Here is a 22,831-nt window from a genome sequence, read left to right as displayed (position 1 = left end):
GCATGATTAAAATGATTGCCTGATACAACTCAAGTAAGAAGGGAAATGAGAACCTGAGTGTTGTAGATTGAATTATGATCCCTCTTTCCCTAATATGCTGTAGTTCTAATCTCCTGTACTTGGGAACGTGACCTTATTTGAAAATAGGGTCTTTACACATATCATCAAGTTAGGAAGAGGTCTCTGGGATAAGCCCTAATCCAGTAGTGTCCTTTAAAGCACAAAAACACAAAGGAGAAGATGGTTTTGTGGGGGGAGAGATTGGAGTGATGCATCCATAAGTCAAATAATGCCAAGAATTTTCAGCAAGGAAGGATTTAGAGGGAGTATAGCTCTACCCATAATTTTGGACTTAACACCTCCAAAGTGTGAGACAATATAGTTCTGTGGTTTTAAGCCACCTACTTTGTGGCTGCAGCCTTAGGAAACTCATTATATACAGTCCAAGTTTCAATTCCTACAAAAATGACAGTCAAGTGGCTGTTACAGAGATCACATGGCCCCAGAAAGCTTCACAGAAAAAGTCTCCTGACCCATAGTCTGGAGGGGGAATGAGAGGTTGAGGTTGGATAAAATCTAGTGCAAGGCTGGTATAAAGAGCTCTATATATTATGCAGAATAAGCACTAGGCACATTCACAATAGTAACATTAACTGGGGCCTCTAGAAATAAGGAAAGAATTCTTGTTAGTGAATTTGAGGAAGATGAAAATGGACCAAATTACATTTACAAGGACAAATTACATGTCTTGGTTAGGAAAAATAGAAACTTTGCTCTTTTGACTCATAGATACTATCTTCCCTTTAATTCATCAATGGCCATGTAGATATACACACTCAAAACGATATCACTTAGAGCTGTTTGCTCGCTATTTCCTAAGGCAAAGCCTGGTTTGATTGCTAAAATTAAATACTTGGTCTTTCAGAGTTCAGATATGACATTGCCTCATTGTAAGCTTTAAAATAAGCCAAATTTTCCTTGCTCCCTCTTTTATTCTTTTATAATAAAAGATACTAATAAAATATTAACTATCTTGATCCTATGTGAGCTGAAAGTACATAAGTAATAATGATACCTTCTGATCATTTAGTGCTTGGTGATTTGCAATATGCTTTTGAATACATAACATAATTTAATCCTTAAAACAACCCTGTAAATATCTGCCTTCTTTTTTAAAGGAAACAAAATTTGTTTTACAAAGAAAGATATTGAGATTCAGTAAAATTAAGTGACTACACCAGAGTCACAGCCATTTAAGGACAAGGTGAGCCCTGGGTAATTCTGAGTCAAATTCATTTATGGTAGGAACCAAATGCAAACTAATACTGCTCAAAATCTGCTAAAATTGTTCCTTGGAAAAAGAATTTATTAGAATTTTAGAATTTCTCAGTGTAAGGAGTTCTCTTTCCCTTGGAATAAAGTAGAATAAACAGCCAAATGCCAAATAATCATTGTTTTTCTAATTTCAAGGCTCATAGAAATCATGAATGTGACAACTGATCATGTCTCTTTGGGGATTAAATCCTTCTGGAGCAAGTTTTGTAGAGCTTTGAACTTGACCTGATACCTGGTCCCCATAGATTCTAGAATCCCCGTGAGAAAGGAAACTGTGCAGCAAGTTTGCCAGAGAGCTTTTTTTAAATAAACAAAAACAAACAAACAAAACACAAGGATCCCAGTGACATCCCTAAGGAATGGCTGGCTCGAAAACTTCTTGGAAGGAGAAGGAGGGATCTTTGTTGCAAACTTCCATCCTCTCTCTGGCTTCTTTTCCCTCACCCTGCGCCCCCTGTGGAGTTGTGTTTTCTGGGAATCAGCAAGTAAGATCACAAGTGGTCTTTTCTTTTTTCACTCTCTCCCTTAAAGAAGGCTTTATCACGTGTGGCCTTAAACTTGCAGCAAATTGCAAAGAAATGGCTCAAAGGCTACAGCACTTTCTGTGCCCTGGGAGCTGAGATGCATGTCAGTGGCCTTGCCAGCGTGGCCAATTCTCTGCAGACTGCCAGAAAAAAAAGAGGCCAGTTGGAAAGACGGAAGAGGAGAGATTGCCCAGGGTTGAGACCATGCCCTGCATCTTTTCTCTTCCCTAATCTGCTCTGTCCGTGTCCACTCAGCCTGTCCTGACCTGGCAGAACTGCCCAAAATTGCTGTGGAATTTCCCTCAGTTTCCTCTTTCAGTCTGTGGAGTGTGGTTCAGCCTCTTGTTGAGCTCATTGATAGGAACAGGCTGTCTTTGACCTCCACCTCCAGGTAAGATCTGGTTCTCTTCTTTTGAATTTTGTGAGCATTATGCCAGGTTTTACCAGGAGAGAAGCTAATAAACCCTTTATTTCTGTACTACTTGTAGTTTATCTCCAGCCCTTCTCAATGAGAGCTGATAAGCCCCTTGTTAGTTTGATGCTAGTAAGAGGGAGACTGGTTAGAGAAGTCAGAAAAACCCCAAACTGGGGTTCAAATTTAGACTCTGATGCTTGTTGTTTGGTAGTTTGACAAGCCACGTACCTGCTTTGAGTCCTTGAAAATGGGGATTATAGTGTTAAACTTGCTGGGTAGACTTAAGGATTACAAAACAATACATACATCAGCTGGCTTAAAAATAGTACTTACTAAATCTGAATCTGACACTAATGAAAATTTGTAAGGGGGGGGGTCAGCTTTCTACACTACGCACGCTCCTCTTAGCAGTGACAATGAAATGATGTTTTATGCCTTTGGAAAGGAAGGATCCAGAGCCAGGCTGGTGCAGAGGGCTGCTGCCCAAGGGAGAGAAGGGAGAGGCTGTCTCCCTGCCTTCTCCTGTGGCTTCCTTGGAGGCAGACAGCTGGAAGGAGTCTCAGTCACAACACTTCCAAGTACCTGTGTGATCCAACCATGGCCTTCTCAGCCCCCAAATAAGACTGAAGGATTGATTTTTCAACCTGTGTGAACCTAGAATTCATTTTTTTTTAACTAAAATAAAGAAAAACTGCTTGGCTTGCTTTACTTTGGCCTCCAGAATTAATTGTATCTCACCTGAGGGTGTTGAATGAAAACTTTGCCATATGTCTTTTCTTGGAGGACTTGAGTCAGGTGGCCCGAGAGCAGTTAAGGATGTGGCAGGTCTAAGTCCTTCTAAATAACTCTGTTCTGGCCCCACTTGTGCAAGTGGAAATGAAGAGACTGTGTGCCTAAGATTTTTGCATTCATGTCAATGAGCTCCTAACCTCCTCTTTTAAAAGGTCCCTGCTCACAAGCTGTGGCCCCTTGGAACATTACTGCTCTTATAATGATTGGCACATTAGCCATGGAGATGACATTATGTTTCCAGCAGAACCCAAAGGGTCAATATTTTAAGCTGGGTGCTATTTTATCTTAATATAACATTAACTGAGATCACTATAGTGCTCTTCTGCTATCGCCTCTGGATTCAACTTAGAGTAATTTTTGTGTCAGCCCTTCCAAATATAAGAAATCGTTTTATGTGCTTTCATATTTCAAGTTTTTAAATATTTTATTTTCAATCTTTTCTCTCTTTAACATTATAGACCTTCTGGAATTAACCCTTAAAGATACATTTAGTTGGGACAGGGATTTAGCTCAGTGGTTTCGCCACCTGCTGCACAAGTGCAAGGACCCGAGTTCGATCCCCGGTACCAAAAAAAAAAAAAAAAGATACATTTAGTTTAAATGGTAGAATATTATTAAACATTTGCTCTTTGCATTTTGGTTTTAATATTATGACTAATGGTAAACCATCTGACATCTGAACGCCTAACACAGTAAGCTAGTTTGAATTAGAAAGGCTAATCCTTGAAGAGAAATTACATTTTTAGCTGGAAACTTATTATATATTTTATATTGTAAAATCTTTCTTTTTTTAAAAAATCTTTCTGTTTTCTACATTTGTTCTTGGTGGTAATATTTATCTCTCATGTCAAACTATTTTTCACAGAAGAAATGCATGTTCATTGTAGAAAAATTAGAAAATATAGATATACAAATTTTTTTTGAAAAACCATATGAAGTGATACCAATGAGTTGTGTTAATTTTCTGCTTATAAATTTTCTGAACCTTACTTTTAGGTCATTTGTTTGTTTTGACTTTTTTTCATGATAAGTTGTGGATCTCTGGAGTTCAATTACAAACTCTCGGTAGTTTCATGGAAAAGAAATCTACTTAACTTTGTATAACTCAGTGTTTTTCAAATCTCCTTTTAATAAAATATTAATATATTTAATTAATAAATAAAATATTCTAGGAAAATATTATCCTGGAAAAAGAATCAGTGATTCAGTGCATAAATGAAGTTGGCTGTTTATCAGATACTGTACAGATGAATCTATATTTTTAGTTTCTTAGAATTTGTTTTTGTTATTAAATCAGGAATGGATGTTGCCTCTGATTAAATGATGTTTTTGCATCTACTGACAATTTATCATTTTATAGTTTTAAATTCTTCATGTGATTAATTAGTGAATAAAGTTTATTAGTTATGGTTAAAGTCTTTAGGATAATCCTAATTTTAAAATACTAGTTAATTAATTTGGATTTGCTATCATTTTCATTGGGATTTTATAATCTATGGGCTTCTAAAGTTTGGTTTTTTGTGCTATCTGTATGAGATTTCATTATCAGCATAAGTTAGCTTTGTTTCCATTATCCACTTTCTTTCCTTTCTGGGCATCCCTTGATAAAACATTATTGACATATCATCTGTCTTTCATGTCTTTGTTTAGGGCATAGTTTTAGCATTTTGGTTTTATATTTTTTGTTTCAATCACTGTTATTTTCTTTGTCTAGTTTTTAAAAATTAATGTTATGCATATTTATGAAATAAAACTCTGTAAGTTTAATTTTTTTTTAAAAAAACAAACCTTTTCTCTACCCTTTCTCTACTCATCTTCCCTCCCTGGAAGAGTCCACTAAACTTTGAAACTGTTTAGATCTTCTTATGTTAAGTTATATATTTGAAATAAAATGTTTATACTACTATTACTTATTTTTTTTCAGTTGGAGATACCATCTGTGAGTTCAAACAATGAAGGTTTAGTAAATGTAGACCAAGCATAGAATTAAATGAAGATCATATATAGATAAGCAAAACAAGCCAGAATTTTTATCACAATACATGAAACACTACTCCAAATGTCACTTCTTTAGTGTGCAGAAATGGAAGATCTTTATTAATGTACAATTGCATTATTAAGTAATCATTGGGGCGATCCAGAAGTTATTTTATTTTTTGCAACCCTTGATATAGATTACCTTAGCAGGCAGGCACTGAGCCATATGGAATCCCAAAGAGAAGGGGAATGGGATGTATAAACATTGATGTGAACAGGGAGAAATAGATAGAGTATGTGATACTGTTCAGGGTCTGGTCCAGACAAAAGAGTGAGAGGAGGGTGGGAATCTAGTGTGGGAATGGAGACCATGTTTCTTACTTCTAAAGCAGACCCAAAAAATGTACTTTCATCTGAATTAAGTCTCAGCCTGAGGCACAAATCTTTCTTCTTTATTGAACTAAAGTAATATACAAATTGGACTTCTTTACTACTATAGTAGTTTGAACCTTATTTGGGATGCTGCAGGAGTTAGAAGGTGCTTTAGGAATCTATGATAGGTGACAACCTCCTGCATTTATTCTAAGATAGATTTTAAGGCTTTGAAGTCTTAATTGTAATGAATCAATATTCAATGGTTGAATTCCTCTTCTTTCTTTACTTCTTGCTCCTACTTTAATTTGGCAAGACCACAAAGTTAGCAAAATTCTGCCTCATTCTTTATTCCAAAGGCAACATTTAAACCTATTCTTGCTAAAATGAATCTTACAGTGGAGGGCTTGAGAAAGAATACTGGATCCAAATACCCAATGGAGGGATGAATCAAATATCCTGTTTGAGTTTAATTGAAAAGATTTGCCAATTTACTGTGGTAACAAAAGGTGGCATCTCTAAATTCTGTCTACAGAATTGGCGTCTACTACAAAATAAAATACTACTTAATAAGTTGTGCCGGTTTGAATTAATTTTTTTCTCTTTACAACTCTTACAGATCAGAGTCAAGGAACATTTTCATAATGGATACTTCATCCAAAGAAAATATCCAGTTTTTCTGCAAAAATTCAGTGCAACCTGTTGGAAGGCCTTCCTTCAAAACAAAATATCCCTCTTCAGAGGAAAAACAGTCATGTTGTGGTGAACTAAAGGTAGAGTAATGAACTAGGTAGTGTTAGTACCCTTGTTTTTCTATTGAGATATCTTCAGTATAAAGAAGTTGAAAATGAGAAGTATTTCCTTTCTAAAATGTGAAAATTGCATGTGATTTACTAAAACCATACCTGGCAATGAAAGCAAATCTGTCTGACCATGTAGGCTGAACTATGTTTCTAGGCTCATTTCATTTCTTCTCCTAAACACAAAGGGGAGAGATAATAGAAACTAATACTAAACTTCTATATACCGGGTATTGTACTAAGTGCGGATATAACATTTAATCAGTGAAACATCCATAACATTTTCATTTTATAAAAGAAAATTGTGGCTTCCACTGTTACATAATAGAGGATGGGGTTACTCTTTAAATCTTGTTCTGTATGACTCAAACCTCCTTCCTTTACACCTAATATTCACTCAGCAAATACTTCCATGTTTTTTTCATGTACATGGTAACCTGGCTATGCAATGGTACCATAGGACACACCAATATCCACCAAGTACATAAGCCAGATATCAAAAACGTATTTTCTATGGAGAAATAATTTGAGTATGAGTTTCATGAGAATGAAGTTCAATATGAGGAATAATAGTTCCAATTTTTCAGTTTTTCATGTTCTCTGCTGGTGCATATACCATCAAGGTAAAATATGTAATTATGACCATTAGACTGTGATAAGACATCAGGTGTCTGTCTTATGGTTTTCATTTGATTCATTTTCTTATCTATCAACATCACCTTCCTCTCTGCTACACTATGTGCTGATCTTCCCTTTAAATCTAGATTCCTCTGAATGTTCTTTGGAGAAAAGGAAAGAAAGAGAAACGTGAACTCAATGTACATTTGAAGTGAAAATCAATATACATTTCAAATTCCAAGAAAATTTAAATTTTTTGGAAATCTACATGAGGTTGAGTTTGCAGGAAACCTATAGTAGTGCTTGAGTTAAATCTTCAGTGACAGCAGACGTGTTCTTTATTGCTTTTGTCTGTTTGCTTAGCATGTTTTTAAGCTGTGTGAAGCTGTAGGCAGACTAAGTGTGACCTGTCATATGTTCCAGGTGTTCTTGGGTGGCTTGTCCTTTGTTTTCTTTGCCAAAGCATTGGCTGAAGGCTATCTGAAGAGCACCATCACTCAGATAGAGAGAAGGTTTGATATTCCCTCCTCACTGGTAGGAGTCATTGATGGGAGTTTTGAAATTGGTAAGTACTGCAGATGCCTGGCTGTACTTTTAAACTCAAGGTCCTCTTAGGCATGGTGAAATAATATTGCTTTCCATTCTGTTTTCTGCTGGGATCCCAACTGTTAAATATTTGGACAGAATTTGCCATGACCTTATGCTACAGGGAAGGTAATTTTCTTTCTCAGAATAACCGACAATCAATATTTTGCCCTGGTGTCACTATTGTATGACTCACCCAATTCAGAGTTTCCAATGAGAGTGAGAGAATTTTCTAGAGCAGAGAGTGAGGCATTATTGACATCTCCTATGATTATCATCTAATATGCATATAAGAGGAGACTAGACATCTCCCTGAAGAATCCTTCAGAACAAAGACATTTTCCAAAAATGACAATCATGAAAACACTAAAAGCTTTTCCATGTTATGATTTTCTAATATTCACCACATATTTTTTTTCAAGTATTTCTCCATGATTTTTAAAAAACATTTAATAATTTTACTCTTTGGCAGAACAGACAATCACACTGGTAGTTGGTGTTTTCAGTTATAACTATGTGGGAAAGTATCTTTATAAAAAACCAAGCAATTATAGTAGTCTTATGTTCCATTTTATAAATTTGGAGAATTTGAATTGAATCTACAAAAATTTATTGCAATGAGTTAGTAAGTTAAGCTATAAAGGAGTTTTCTACACAGTGACCTAGAAGGAAGAGCAAAGGGAGTCTACTAACAAGAATACAGGAACTTTTGATTAGCAACTATTTGTAGACTGCCTCTTGCAACCTGAAAAGATCAAGATATTTTAATCATTGTTGTGGACTTTTTAAAAGAGTATAATCCCAATTAGTCTGCTTCCTGAATTGATAAAAGGAGAAGCTTTAATTCTTTGTCAAAGTAAACAAAATAGTGTCTTATGTTGTCCTTAATGCCATTTGGAATTCAAATATAAACTATAGTAAAATCTCACCACTTCAATTTCAGCTTTAACATGAACTTTCAGGAGACTAAAGGAATATTTTTCAATTCCAACTTTTTTTGTAGTTTGTAATGTTGGTCTTAGTTGTTACTCTGAATATTACAGAAAAAAATGAAAAGAATGAGTAGGTAATCTTTTGCCTTCAGGCTTTTGCCTCCAAAATCCATCTTTTATCATTCTACCAGAAGAAGATTTCTATGTTCAGTGCCAACCCAACCTTAATGTTGTATTAAGACTGGGCAGTCTTGTGGATTCTATAGGGAGGGGCTAGTGTCTGTATTCTCTTGGGCTCCCAGATGGTGCTGATATTGTCATCTGGTGACTACACCATCCTGAATCATGTCATCACTTCATCCCATAATCTCCTTTGAAGGCCTGGACAGCTGGTTTACCCCTTGATACCAGCTGTACTGAGGGTCCTGATTGAAGGACCATAGAAAGTCAAGGTCAGCATGACTGACTGCACCATGAGGAGGAAGTCAACACAGCAGCTGGTGTACACTCAATTAAGTGGATATGAGTAGATGAAAGTTTTGCACCAGGGCCGGGGATTTAGCTCAGTGGTTCCACCGCATGCCTTGCAAGCCCAAGGTCCTGAGTTTGATCCCTGGTACCAACCCCCCCCCCAGAAAAAACAAGAAGTTATGCACTTATTGATGCTTTGATTTTCCTCTCTGTCTAGATTATTGTATTATAATATTTTGGACCTGAAGATGCCTAGAAGTCACCTAGCCTAAACTTTTTCTTGAATTCTCAAGTCATATAGAATCAGAGAGAGAGAAAGAGAGAGAGAGAGAGACAGACAGAGACAGAGAGAGAGAGAGAGAGCCTGAATTTGATCAAGAGTACTAAGTTTCCATAGGATGTGGCAAAGGACTCTGCCTCTCAATTCATATTAATTCGCCCAGACTGTTCTAAAGATAGAAATTGTCTATTATGTTGTATACTTGAAATGGCTTAAAGTTCTGTTACACTCACTGAAAGCCCTCATCTCAAATTTTACAGGTTTGTTCTAATTATTTACAACCCACAGATTTCCAGATGAGCGAGTTTCCTCTTTTGCTTCTTTCTGTATTTTTCTTCCAGAATTTTGGCCCCGTTACCATCCTTAACCTCTAACTTTCAACTGTTCTTTTTTTGTAGAATAATGCCCTTTACTCGGTGACATATCCTGACATTCTCATCTAATGGCCACACACAGGAAATTCAAGCTCTCCCTCAACAATATTTTCATAACACAGTTGTTTTCCAAAGCTGACAGTCACCAGGAACATAAAAGGTTTTCCATACCATGATTTCCTAATATTTTCTAGATATTCTTTATTTTAAATCTTTCTCTATGTACTTTCTTTTAAACATTTAATAATTTTGCTTTTTGGCAGAAGAGACAAACATAGTATTTGAAAGAGAAGCCAATTTTATACCTTTCTTTCTAATTCTTATATCTGTTATTTTTTCTTTTACCCTATTTCACTGACCTCAGTACTATATTGAAAGCAGCAATGACAGTGGACATTATTCTCTTGTGGCTGACTTAAAACAATGGGTTTTATAATTTTACTATTCAGCAATATACTCACTGTATGGTTTTTATATATACTCTTTTTCCTTCCCTTTCTACTAGTATGTTTGTGATATTTAATACATTCATCATGGGAAAATGGTACATATACATATCAGGTCTTGATTCCTTTACTTTACCTTCTTTTTCATCTCCTTACATCCCCAGATCTCCTTTAAAAGTTGATTTGCTCTGATATTTTCTTGCATTAATGGGTGATTTATTATTGAGTGCTTTTAATGCTTTTGTTATGATAAACATGGAATTGTTTTTCTTCTGTCATTTAATGATTCAATCAGGAGATTTTTTTGTTTGGTCATACTCTTGCACTCCTGGCATAAATTGTACTTGCTGTTCAGATTATTTATTTTTCTATTCCTTTTTTTTTTTTTTTTTTTTTTTGTGGTACTGAGGTTTGAGCCCAGGGCCTTGCGCTGAGCTATATATCCCCAACCCCTTTTTTTATTTGTTGCTTTGAGATAAGGTCTTGCTAAATTGCCCAGGCTGGGTTCAAACTTCCAATCCTCCAATTTGGCCTCTCAGAGTGCTGGAATTACAAGTATGTGCCCCCACTGGCCAGATGTATTCATTTGTATATACATAACTATCCTGTTTGCTAATGCATTTTGCTTAGAATCTTTATCTTCATAGTTTAGATTGGGCTCTCATTACTGTTTCTTGCATTGGCTTTGTCCAGATTTGCTTTGAAGGATCTTACTAAATGACCTGTGTAGCTTTCTTTCTTTTCTACATGTGAGAAATTTGAATTTGTGTACAGACAGACAAAGTGGAAGAATTCGTTAAAGTTTGATAAAACACTCTGGACTTGTTTGCTCTTTTTGATGATGGGTGTGTGTAGGCATTTTGATATTCCATTCAATTTTTAAAAATATTATTCATTGCCATTTATTTTCCAAATATATCTCCTTAGAATTTGGAAAGGAACTAAGTAAAAGAAGCAAAAATTGCTATAGGTGTCAGCGATTCCGAAGTGGGATCCTCTTGTATTGGGCGTAGCCATGGTTGCAGCACAGGCCCAGCCTGTAAACTTGAGCCCTTACTGTGAAGTGTTGTGGCCAGCAGCTGAAGGATGGCCCATTGCCTGTAAACAGAGTCAGTTTCCATTTTATTTTGATTTATTTACTGTGGCACATTAGCAAACATATAGACATAATTATCAGTATAATGCAATTTCAAATATCTTCTCTTAAATGTTTAAATGTCCAATTGGAAATCTCATGTTTAATTTTTTTTTTTTCTGAAAATGTGAACACTGTGAAGAATTTAGTTCTTCCTGAAGCCAGAAAGCCTAGAGCCACTGTATAGACTGCCTTTCTCACCATCATTATTACTGTCCTCAAGGGTATAAAATTTACTGCTCATTTTCTACTTGACTGAAGCTGGCAGTGTAACAAACAGTAAATTAGACAATTGCCTACAGATGGAGGGAAACACATTCTTGTTGCAAAATTGGAAACATCCAGGACTTCAAAGTGAGATCAATCATCAGCTATCACTATCAGTTGATGGGAAAGTGTTAAGTTTTTATCTATCCTTGCAGTTCTTAAAAATTAGGTAGTTCAAATGAAAATATCTAAAAATTTAAAGCTCCTTAAAATTTAAGACCCAAAACAATATTTATCAAAGCTGGTTACCGGAACCATCCCCATCAATACACTTGAGCTCCTGTTAGAAATGCAGATTTCTTGGCTTGCCCCAATTCCTCAGAATCAGAAACTGTCTAGACTTGCCAAGAATTTGCATTTTTACCAAGTTTCCATTTCCCTCACCACCCCCTTCCAGTACTTTTTATACAGAGCAAAGCATAAGAAATTTTACTGAAAGCGTTTTTAATTATCACCATTTCTAACTAAAAAGTAATTTATCACATGCTTCATTATAGACATTTTAGAAAATCTAATTCCAGCCTTAAACATCCCATATTCTTTCATTGTTTCCTTAAAAGAAAATAAATGGGTATATTTTATGAAAATTTTGTATTTGATAAAATTTGTGTTATTAATATACATTAAATTATAGAATTCATGTAAACCTGAAATTCTCTGTGAGGTAATTTTTATTTCTATTGTGAGTCTTCTATTTTTGTAAAGAGTGTATAAACAAATTATAAATTATCATTTATATGAATATGACTTTCATAATTTGATTTCATGTAAAATGAGATACAGTTTTATTTGTTTTCCTTTTTCTATAGAGGGTATAAGCAAGAGAGATAATATGTGCTGTGTATTTTAAAAGCAATTGGAATATTAATAGAAGATTTAATAGAAAATTTAAGTGAGTAAAGGAACTACTAAAGTTGGATTCAAAAATCACTGAGGAAAATTTAAGAGAGTAACTGAAAGAAACCTATAATTGAATTTACTGATAAAATACTTTATAAGGATAAATAATTGGATTGGGTGAAACAAGGTGAATGGGATAGTAATTAAAATATTTTGATAAAAGAATGAGGTGATTGAGGTGATGAATATGAAGACAATTTCACCAGTCATCTCAGAGTAAAGTACAGAAGGGTAAATGGTAGGGAGTTGGTCGGGAGATGGTTTAGTCAAAACAAAAATATGGCTGAACCTGCTATGTGCATTCATTCATGTGGTTCTACTACTGACTATATTCTAAATTCTCTGAGTTACAAATCCTTTATTCTTTCTCCTAAAGGAAATCTCTTGGTTATAACATTTGTTAGCTACTTTGGAGCCAAACTTCACAGGCCAAAAATAATTGGAGCAGGGTGCCTGATCATGGGCGTAGGGACGCTGCTCATCGCCATGCCTCAGTTCTTCATGGAGCGGTAAGTCTATGGTGGCCATTTTGTTTTAGGCTTGCCCAACAACTTCATTTCTCCCTTAGACAGTTACAATTGATTATTTAAATTGATGTTTAAAACACGGTGATTTTATATCTTATTTTTACTTATTACATCTTTGGAGAAAGTTTCAGAACAGTTTCATAATACAGTGGACCCTCGAGTTATGACTGACCTTACATATGAACAACTTGAGTTATGACCAGAATTTTAGTTTTAACTTATGACCAAAGTCTTGAGTTTTGACCCAAATGCCAGCTGCTTGTGCTTCCAGATGGTCTCAGATACAGATTTAACCCTTAAAGAGTTCTGGAAGGAACATTAAAACAACCTTTCCTGTGTGAAGTTAATTGAGAAAATTTGTGGCCAATTTCTCTCTAAGGACACTGAGATCTGCCTGGAAGAAAGTGTGGCCTAAAATTATAAGGAGAGACTTTGAAGGCAATTGACCAATTTGAGTTACAAACAGCCCTCAGGAACGAATTGAGTCCATTGTAATAGTGGCAATAATCTGTAAGAAATGTTGACATACTACAGTGTATTGATTTCAAGATTAGAAAGAAATTTTTACCAATATATTATGAGTCAAATGCTTTCATTTACCTGTAAAGGCACTATATATAAATAAAAAGAAATTAGCATATGTAGTAAATGTCAAGTGGGTCATGAGTGGAGTGAATGTTATAGATATAAATACTGGATCATGTTGCTTAATATTTGTAGGCTCCAGTTTCTCTATATTAAAAATAATACCTAGGTCATGATGTGGTTAACATCTTAAATAACACAGATAAAATGCTCATCACAATTCTTAACATAAGTAATAGCTGTTATTAATTTTGTGTTTTTATAATTGTGTGGTTATCAACCTTCCTTAGCAAATTAAGCCACCTCCTTTTTATTTTTTTGAGGTTCAGGCTGGCCTTGGACTCACTATGTAGCCCAGGTTGGCCTTGAACTCCTGGCAAATCCTCCTGCCTCTGCCTCCCAAGTACTACTGGGGTTATGGGCTTGCATCACCACACCCAGCTATACCACCTAGTTTTAAACTGTAATGAGCAATACTTTTGTCTTGAAGGTGTTGTTTATAAGTTGAAGGATATATTTGTTTATTCATTATTTAGTGTCTGCCACATGCAAGGTACTATTCCCGGTAATGGGGCAGTTTAGTGAGAAAACAATACAAAGAAACACACACAGTACTTTCTCTCATAAAGTTTTCTCTCTATCAAGGTTTAATATAAGAACTTTTCAACTTTTTGTAGCCTAATTCACTGAAAGGGTACACATCCATAATATAATTTTGTTATTGTTATTCTCTGAAAGGCTATTATACTCTCCCTAGCAGAAATACCTTTGATGTCTAACAAAATCTACTAATCATGGATATTAATCATTAATGGCCTACAACCAACAGGCTAAGTTAGGATTCCCGTTTTAGCTCATCTAACTCATGAATTTAACAAATCTATGTTCTGGGTAATAGGGTTAGGATAGGGCAGAAAAAAATCTCTGCCCTCATGGATATTATGAGGAGGAGACAGAAAATAAATAATTATACAGTGTATCTGAGCACAAGAAGAACTATAGAGAAAAATAACCCACTGAAGACATGTGAGGAGTGTGTGTATGGGGCAGGGGTTGCAGTTTAGTTTCAAGGAGATGGTAACATTTGTGGAAGACCTGAAAAAAGGGAAGATCCATGCAGATATCTGGGGAAGATGACTTCCAGCCTAAATGAAGAGTGCGGTGTTCCTACAGCAGGAGAGTCTGGAGTGTGGATGTGCTACAAGGCAGCCTACGGGACCCAAGTGGAAACAGCAACGAGAAAGCAGAGGTGAAGCTGAGAACTCAGTGGGAAAGGGAGAGTGTGTTTGGGATATATCTCAAACTTAAATGGACATTTGAGTGATCCCAGGCTCTCATTCAAAAATGCAGATTGTGATTCAATAGCTCCAGGCTTAGGGCTAAGACTTTCCAACCCTGCTGGTCTTCAGACTATCCTTTTAGTAGTAGGCTGGGAACAATTGCAAGGAGCTTAGGTTCTCCTCTAAACTACAGAATCAGGAACAAAGTAAGATTATCTGACTTACAGTTTTTTAAAAATTGAGTTTTGTAGGGCAAGCTTGGAGAAATGGAAAGTAGGAGTCTACTGCAGAATTTCATGCAGTACAGTCAAGATTGCATTCATTGGAATTTGAATACAAGTCAGAACTAAAGCCCCCAAAGTAATGAGAGCATTAGTTCCCCCATTCAATCACTTGTCTCTAGATCACATCAGTAACTTTCATTTTACAGATAAGTACATTAAACCCAAAGAAATTAATTGGGGGAGGGGGTGAGGGTCATCAAAGACAGAAAGTGACAAACATGACCCTTATATGAGATTCTCTTTATTTAAAATCTAAGTAATTATGTTTGCCACAGTTACCTTTGGACAGAAATAATTGAGAAAGTTCAAATAATTGAATAATTTTAAAATACTTCATAGCACTAACAATGCTCTATCTAACTGTTTCTGTAATAATTTATGAAATTATATTGCCCATGATTTCAATTCTAAATGTCTCCCGTATAGTTGGGAATTGAAAGCAGTTACTGTCAGTCACAACCGCTTAACCTATTTAGGTCAAGGATCCATTTGATAAAATGATGAAAACTGAACCTCTTCCCTTAAAGATTTACATGAAAACACACCTGCAGAAATGTTTTCACATTTGCAGTGGGGTTCGTGAACCTATTGAATTGTAGTATATGCAAAATGGATATGAAGTACCCACTTAGCAACTTAAATATTTTAATAACTCAATATAGTTTTCCTTTCCATGACAAAATATGCAGGTTTTTACCATTAATATTTCAATACATTAGCATGCCTACTAGGCTCATGATATAGTACCTGCACAAAATAAGAATCAAGATGTATGATTTTTTTTTTTTTAACTAGGTATGTCTTCCCTGAAGGGTAAAAATGGACCAGAGAACTTGGCTCATAAGGGATTGTCAGAATGAGATTGTGGAGGTGGGGGATTGTAGAGAACATTACCACAGTTCAACCACTGAACACTGGCTCGGGGGCCTTCATAACCTTAGAAACAGAGGAAAAGATGGAATTAGAACTAACTTGGAGCCAGATTAATAAACTGTAGAGAAAAAGAAGAAACCTATCTGGATAAATTGTTCAAAAAGCCCATCTATCATTATCTGTTCTCTAAAATCAGCCTTCCAGTTGTTCTGTTAAATTTATAACTCTAAATATAGTGTCCTAATGGCCATAAATTATGAAATGATTGCTTCTTTTCTGACTCAGAGAAAACTGTGATTTTATCAAGTTTGCATACTTTTGCACCAAGGGAATAAGTGATTTGTAGTCATTATTTTCTGTTACACTGAGCATCTATGAGTAATTCCTGGTTTTATTTTCTTTCACTGGGTAATTGGCCATCCCAGGTATAGTGTGAAACCTGTGGACCATATCTTATTATTTCCTCTTCAGCAAACAGCTTTGTAACGCTGGTTCCATTAGTAATTCAGATTCAGTGACAGCTACAAGTTCAACCAGATGTCCCACTGAGTTGGGGAGTGTATGGATAATGTTTTTTAGCAGGATGTTAGCGAGTCTGTCATAAGAAAATATTTTTTTCATACAGGTACAGGTATGAGAAATATTCGCCTTTCTCCAATTCTACTCTTAGCATCTCTCCATGTCTCCTAGAGTCAAGCAGTCAATTACCAATTTCAGTTATGGCAAAATCACAACCCCAAACAAGTGATGGTAAGTGATTTTTTTTTTTAATTTTACTTCACTAAGCAAACTATTTTTACCATATATTTATATAATCATATGCTTTAGTATGGATAGAAAAAAATCTTTGTGATTTTTGTTCTTAAAAGTGTTACTATTTAAATGGATATTAAAGTGCCATAAAAATCCTAGAATGTAAAGTAGTATATGATGGGATCATAGAAAGCATACAGATGATCATACCTTATTACTGGTGAATAGGAAAATATTCCAATGGTTCCAAAAAAGATGGGCTTGGTAAGCCAAATAATACTAGTTTAGCACAAACATATCTTAATCAATTGCTCAGAGGTGAAAGAAATACAATTTTCTCCCATAGGTACATGTAATTTCTTGTTCAATTCCTTTTCACAATAATGGCATATACTTAATTTCTAAATATATATATTAAAATATACTTATTTGTCCTTTAACCTGCAACCTTTTCCCCAAGAGTTGCATACAGTCTAGGGAGCCTGTATAGTAGTTAGAAGAGCAGTTGTGGTGGTAGGGGGTTGGTTTTATCAGTCCTATGTCAGTTTAGAGATCTAGAACCCTCTGGTCACTGTGTATGTTCACACAAGAAGTGAAAGGGGGTCAGCTTCTGTTTATGCCCACACCCATTTTAGCATAGTAGCTCGCTCTGAGAGAGAAGAGACTATCGTGAGTATAGGGAAATAATTTCACTTTCCACAAGCATTAGAATGCAATGTCTGGTGTTCCGTGTGACTATAGTATGAAGCAGCAATGATACATGACGTCAGCCACCCTTATGAACATGGGAATCATTTCCTCTCTATCACTCTCAACTTTGGAAGCCCTGGGAGGAGCTGCAGGCAGGAATGCTGAGCTATGCTGTGCAGATGTTTGAAACCTGGGGTCTTTCAACCTCCCTGGGCGCTGCTAGCAAGGGTGGCACAGGTCTTCCTTGCTCACAGAGCCTACAGATGTATTCACAGGTGTCGTGACATCTCCAGGAGCAAGGAGAATGCAGCCTTCCTCCTCCCTTTAGCAGAATGGTGATTCCCACCCACCCCCATCTCATGGCCTGCTCCTCGCCTAGGGAACCGATTCCTATGTGGGCAGCATTGAAGCCTTCCTTTCCTACACCTGCCATCTAGCCAAACCTCTATCTATTCCATAAAGCCTCGGTCTCCCAGGAATATCTTCCTTAGCACTGTTGAGATGTCTTTTCCTGGGCAACGAACACTTAAAAAGTCTGGCTGTTCAAATGGAAACAAGGGCCAGAGGGCTAAAAAATATGGAAATATGGGAGAGGGGAGGAAGAGCAGAGGACATAAAAATGCAGGAATGTTTACTTTCACTAGTGATCTGAAAAGAAGGAAAAGCATTCTAGAAGAAGGCAATCTAAAAGAAGGTGATAGATACACTCAGGAGTACATGTTCAAATCAAAGGGAAAGAACGAAAGATGTGTTTAAGTAATACAGTGAATAATAAACTTAATTTGTGTCCACATATAAAGACAGGTTGCTGACTAAAGAGTTTGCAGCTCCATTTATCCACTGTACAGTCATTTAATTTTTTGTTTATTTCTTTTGCTTTTGACAAGCAGGATAGAGACATATAAGTGATAGCACAATTAGTTAGGAAACATTAAAACTTTTTTTTTTTGGTACCTGGTACTGAATTTGGGACCTTGCATGTGCGAGGCAGGCAGCGGAACCACTGAGCTAAATCCCTGGCCCAACATTTAAACTTTTAATGTGAAAAAGTGAAACATAAGACTTAGAATCAAGAAGCTAAAATATTCCTCTTGCAAAGGGACAAATTACCAAGGTGGAGAGCATACAATTCACTTCCTAATTATTTTCTTTCCTATACCTCATATCCTACTCCATTCAAGTTCTTTTCCTTAGATACAGTGGACACAATACTTACCCCCCAAATGATAGTGAGGATAGAGATGGAACATGGAATGGCTGTAGAGTAAAGCTCAGCATGTGCTGCTTCTACTCTGCTCACACAGCGGCCATTTCCCCTGCAGCACTCTTAAGCAAGGCTCACTACAGAACCTTCCATGATGGTGAAAACATGCAATCCAGTGTGGTATCCACGAGCCACATGTGGCTACTGAGGACTTGCATATTGCTAGTGTAGGGAAGAACTGACTTTTAAATTTTATTTGATTTAAATGTTAACTTTAAAATATTAATTTAATTTTAATTAATATATACATATGTATATATAAATAAGCATAGTGTATCGTAACCTCTCGATAATTCTTTTAGGGAAATTTACACAAACTACCTCCTATCATTTAATTCTCATGACAACCATTAAATGTAAATTTTATGGTCTTTGTTTTCTCATTTTCCAAATGGGAAAGTAGTCAGAGGAGAGAACTGAGCTACCTGAGATCAAATAGTAAGTAGGCAGGCTTGTCAATCCTGGGGCCGTGGAAGTAACTGTGATGCCACGTGACATCTGGTAGGTCCCTGTCTTTCAAAGCCTTTTTCCATACACTTAAATAGCCCCATGTAGTTTGTGGCAACTGCATTACAAAACAGAGCTCCACAGTGTCCCCATGAGCTTCACTATAAATTTATCAACATGCCTCTATTACCCAGATGTTAGAGCTCGATATGACATTGCATTTAATTTTTACATAAGGAATTCACATCCTATTTGGGGGAACAAGATAGAAATCCAGAGAAGAAAAGTGAAAATTCCGTGGTCAGTTGGCTACTTTTCTAGAAGAGGCAGAATCAGGCTAACATCAATGCAATTTCAGTTTTCTTTTCCATTGTGTAGCCTGCTTGAGAAGTTCAAAGGCATTCACCACACTTCTTCATAGCCCATACTTCACAATCAAAAGTCTCTCTAAGGGTTAGTAATAGGTCTCACCCTACCTAACAAAACTGAACATGTAAATAAGGATCAAAATGTAGAATAGATAATGTGAAACAGGAAGAAAAAGTCCAAAGGGGAAGGGGAAGTGGGAGGAGTAGGGCAAAGGAAAGAAGGGAATGCAATAAATGTGAGAAAAGGAAAAAAATTAGAAACAAAGTCTTTGTAAATAGGGAGGAGTGGAGGGGTTGAAGGGAGAGCAGGGGAATGGGAACAAAATAAGAACCAAGATATATCATGTAAAGGTACAAATTCCCAATGATGAATGTCATCATATTGTATACCTAAATTGTATGAATAAACTTAATGAATAAAAAAAAGAAATACTAAAAAAAATGTCTGCAAAGCACAACTCAGTGTGGAACTGAGAGGACACTCAGATGTGAGTACTGGAGGTGACTGATACTATCAATTTTATTAAAGTGGCTAATCTCTTTAGAGCTGTATTTCATTTATAATACACATGGTCCTATTATGGTATGACTTTTATGAATGCACCTTAATTGTTAGCTTTGAATTTTACTCTCAAAATGCTGTCATAAGTTCTTTTTGTTGAAATATTCATACTGCTAAACTATAATAATTTTGGAATTGATTTGGGGAGTATTAAAATTGGTTAATCGCTAACAAATGTAATTGTAAACAGTCCTGCCTTATGTTGAGCATCAACCACCCAAAATTTTGCATTTCAGTTAAAATTTGCTAAACAATAAAATTACATGTGATTTCTGTTGGAAGACAGAAAAGTCTAAAAGCTAAGGTGAGAAAGCCTTCGCTCAAAATTTGTCTTGCCCCAGGTAGGTTACTGGATGTTGTTGGAGTACAGGAATGCAAATAGCCCTGTACGGGAACAAAAGGAAAAGAAGAAACTAAGACAAGAACGAACAGAAACATGAAGCAATAGAGCTCCCAGGTCAGGTCTCTAGGGTATTTAACTGCATACGAGACTGAAGTCACAAAATATTTTCCGAGTTTATCCAAACTCCTATCAAATTAGGACTGCTGCAGATTTTACTTTTGCATTCTAGCTCGATTTTAGAATCAACTGTAGAAATTCAGAATAAATATTTAGTTTTGATAGTGATCTCCTTTTAATCCTCTTGTTTGCTTTCCCTTCAAGAATGTGACGTGGATGCCAGCTCTTCCATGTGGGTGTATGTGTTCCTAGGAAATCTTCTCCGTGGGTTAGGAGAAACTCCTATCCAGCCACTGGGCATTGCCTATCTGGATGACTTTGCTGGTGAAGAGAATGCTGCTTTCTATATTGGTAATACCCACCCAGGCATCTTGGGAAGCAGGGTGCCCAGGCTGCTCAATGCCCTTCCACGCTGATGTGTGTAGTATTTCCATACTAGGTGTGGAAAGTTTTCTACTTCATTCGCCACTCCTTTGTTCAGTGAACACATTTCTGAAGTATACACTCGGGATTTGGATGATTAAGATACCTCATAAATTAGAAGGACCTATTGTATTATGTAAAGAACACCAGATTAGAAGAAAATAGCTATGAGCTCAACAGCAGTGACATAGGACCTTGTGAAAATATCTTTGTGGGCTTCAGATTTCATAGATTATTTTTATTAGAATAAGTATACTATTGAGGCATCTAGTATGATGACTTTTTGTACATTTTTTCCTGTGACTCTAGAAACTGATTTCCATTCTATACACAATGATCACTTAAAACATCTTTTTCTCCTGTGAGGAATAGGCAAAGGTTAATTCCAGGGTCTTGATAACAGAAATGATAAAGAAAACCATAAACAGGCTAGAAGCAAGCTCTGAGGATACCCCATTTCTGAAAGAGGTTTCAGAGGAGAGATGAACCGCTGAAGTCACAAAACTCAAAATAAGACAGCAGAGGCAAACTTTTAAGGCCAGATGCATCTAAGCAGCACTTAGTGGGCCCTTCTTGTGCACTAGAATTAAGCTAGAAACTAGAGTTACAGCAATGACTACAATTTGTTCTGTTTCACATCAGTCTTGATTTCTTGGAGTTCTGATCTTTTGAAAGCCTACCGTCCAGGGTCAGTGGGGAGGATTTAAGGGATCTTCACATAAGTGCACTGTAGTGCTGTCCCCGGCTATGAACTACAGAACTCCAGGGTATTCTGCTTCCAGCCAAGCAGGCTGGAATTACTAACAGAGCACTTGCTTTTAAAAAAAATTACAGCATAAATCAGGAACTGGCAATGGAACAAAAGTTCCATCATATGCACTGGGAAAATACTCTAGAGACTGGCGAGAAGTGGCAGCGGGAGTTTCCTTCCTCTCTCTCCAGAAGCCTGTTTGTTCTCTTTGCCTTCTCTTCTATTCTGCAAAGGGCCTGGTAAATGGTATTTACTCCTCTAGTTAATTTAAATCGGCCTCTGTGGGGCGTGTGTACTTTGAGCTCTGCAGTGAAATGAAAGGTAAATGGAGATGTTTTGTAGCAAGAGCTACCGGAAATGGTGTCCTTTTAGGTGATCTATTCCATTCACCTGCACCTTCCCGCTGCAAATTCCAGTTCCTTGGCTGGCTGCTCCCTGCAATACGCACAAGCTCTCCTCTGAAAGTCAGTCCCCCAGGACCTCAGCATGAACGGATGCGCTTTTTCGCTAAGGTGGAAGGAGTCAATTTTAATGTCAAGATGAATCTCATGTTTAACTGACCCTAAAACATTTTGAAAAGCTACCAAAGTTAGTATAATTCCAAATTTTAGCAGTGGACAGTCTAATCCTAGAGACTAAAATTTGCCTCCTTCTGGGAAATTAACTTCTTCAGAGTCTTCTTGGCATTATTTTCTAAGAGGCAGTTAATGCTTTAAAAGTGTTCATTCTTCTCCCAAAGCAGAGAAGGATTTATTTCTTGACTCAGTGCAGTTGAAAAATGGACAAATTAAACACATACAAATGAAAAGCTGAAACATCTGCAGCTACTTACTGAATCTCACTCACATTTCTTGTTTAAAATGTTATTAATTTATCAAAGAAAATAAATGGCAGCTTTTTCTTTCTCTTTTGGTACAGGGTGTGTGCAGACGGTTGCAATTATTGGACCAATCTTTGGCTTCCTGTTAGGCTCATTATGCGCCAAATTGTATGTGGATATTGGCTTTGTAAACCTAGGTAAGGGGGGTTATTTTTATTTATTCATTTTATTTGGTTCAATGGGAGCAAGGTGGAAAATATCAAATTACCATGTTTATAAATGGTAAATAAGAGGGTGTTAATCTTTATAAAATGGAAAGAGTCCATGGGAAATGTATCACTGTAACTACCACATGCATTAATAGATGAACTATGAAAAATTGCTGGTGATTACAACTAGATGACCCATGGCTTGTTGTTAAGATGTATCCTATTTCTCTTCTGGTTGACCAGTTGAAATGCATTCAAGCACAGTTAAGATTATGGCTACTTGTTGACTTTTGTTGGTTTCAGGTGTGTTAA

The 22,831-nt window shown here is 36.4% G+C and overlaps 1 protein-coding gene across 4 annotated transcripts in view; it reads left to right on the top strand.

The window, feature by feature from the left end:
• Positions 1 to 1,839: 1,839 nt before the first annotated feature.
• Slco1c1 (solute carrier organic anion transporter family member 1C1) overlaps positions 1,840 to 22,831 on the top strand; it is a 47,319-nt gene continuing 26,327 nt past the window's right edge. For 2 of the 4 annotated variants that reach the window (XR_001183522.3, XM_087214049.1), the window contains exons 1-7: positions 1,888 to 2,250; positions 6,035 to 6,188; positions 7,257 to 7,398; positions 12,600 to 12,732; positions 16,398 to 16,522; positions 20,521 to 20,667; positions 22,409 to 22,507. Coding sequence is in view for 3 of the 4 variants with exons in the window: in XM_087214049.1 (XP_087070175.1) it covers positions 6,060 to 6,188; positions 7,257 to 7,398; positions 12,600 to 12,732; positions 16,398 to 16,522; positions 20,521 to 20,667; positions 22,409 to 22,507 (775 nt within the window). In the remaining variant the exon portion in view is untranslated. Of the gene's footprint in view, positions 2,251 to 6,034; positions 6,189 to 7,256; positions 7,399 to 12,599; positions 12,733 to 16,397; positions 16,523 to 20,520; positions 20,668 to 22,408; positions 22,508 to 22,831 lie in introns of all 4 variants that reach the window. The other 2 variants (XM_004845787.3, XM_087214048.1) reach the window with 2 other exon arrangements.

The sequence above is a fragment of the Heterocephalus glaber genome, unplaced genomic scaffold, assembly GCF_053883595.1.
Source record: "Heterocephalus glaber isolate CG9 unplaced genomic scaffold, H.glaber_assembly_v1.0 deba00001444, whole genome shotgun sequence".
Classification (NCBI taxonomy): Eukaryota; Metazoa; Chordata; class Mammalia; order Rodentia; family Bathyergidae; genus Heterocephalus; species Heterocephalus glaber.
The sequence above is the reverse complement of the archived record's forward strand: the minus strand, read 5'-3'. Positions and strand labels throughout refer to the sequence as shown.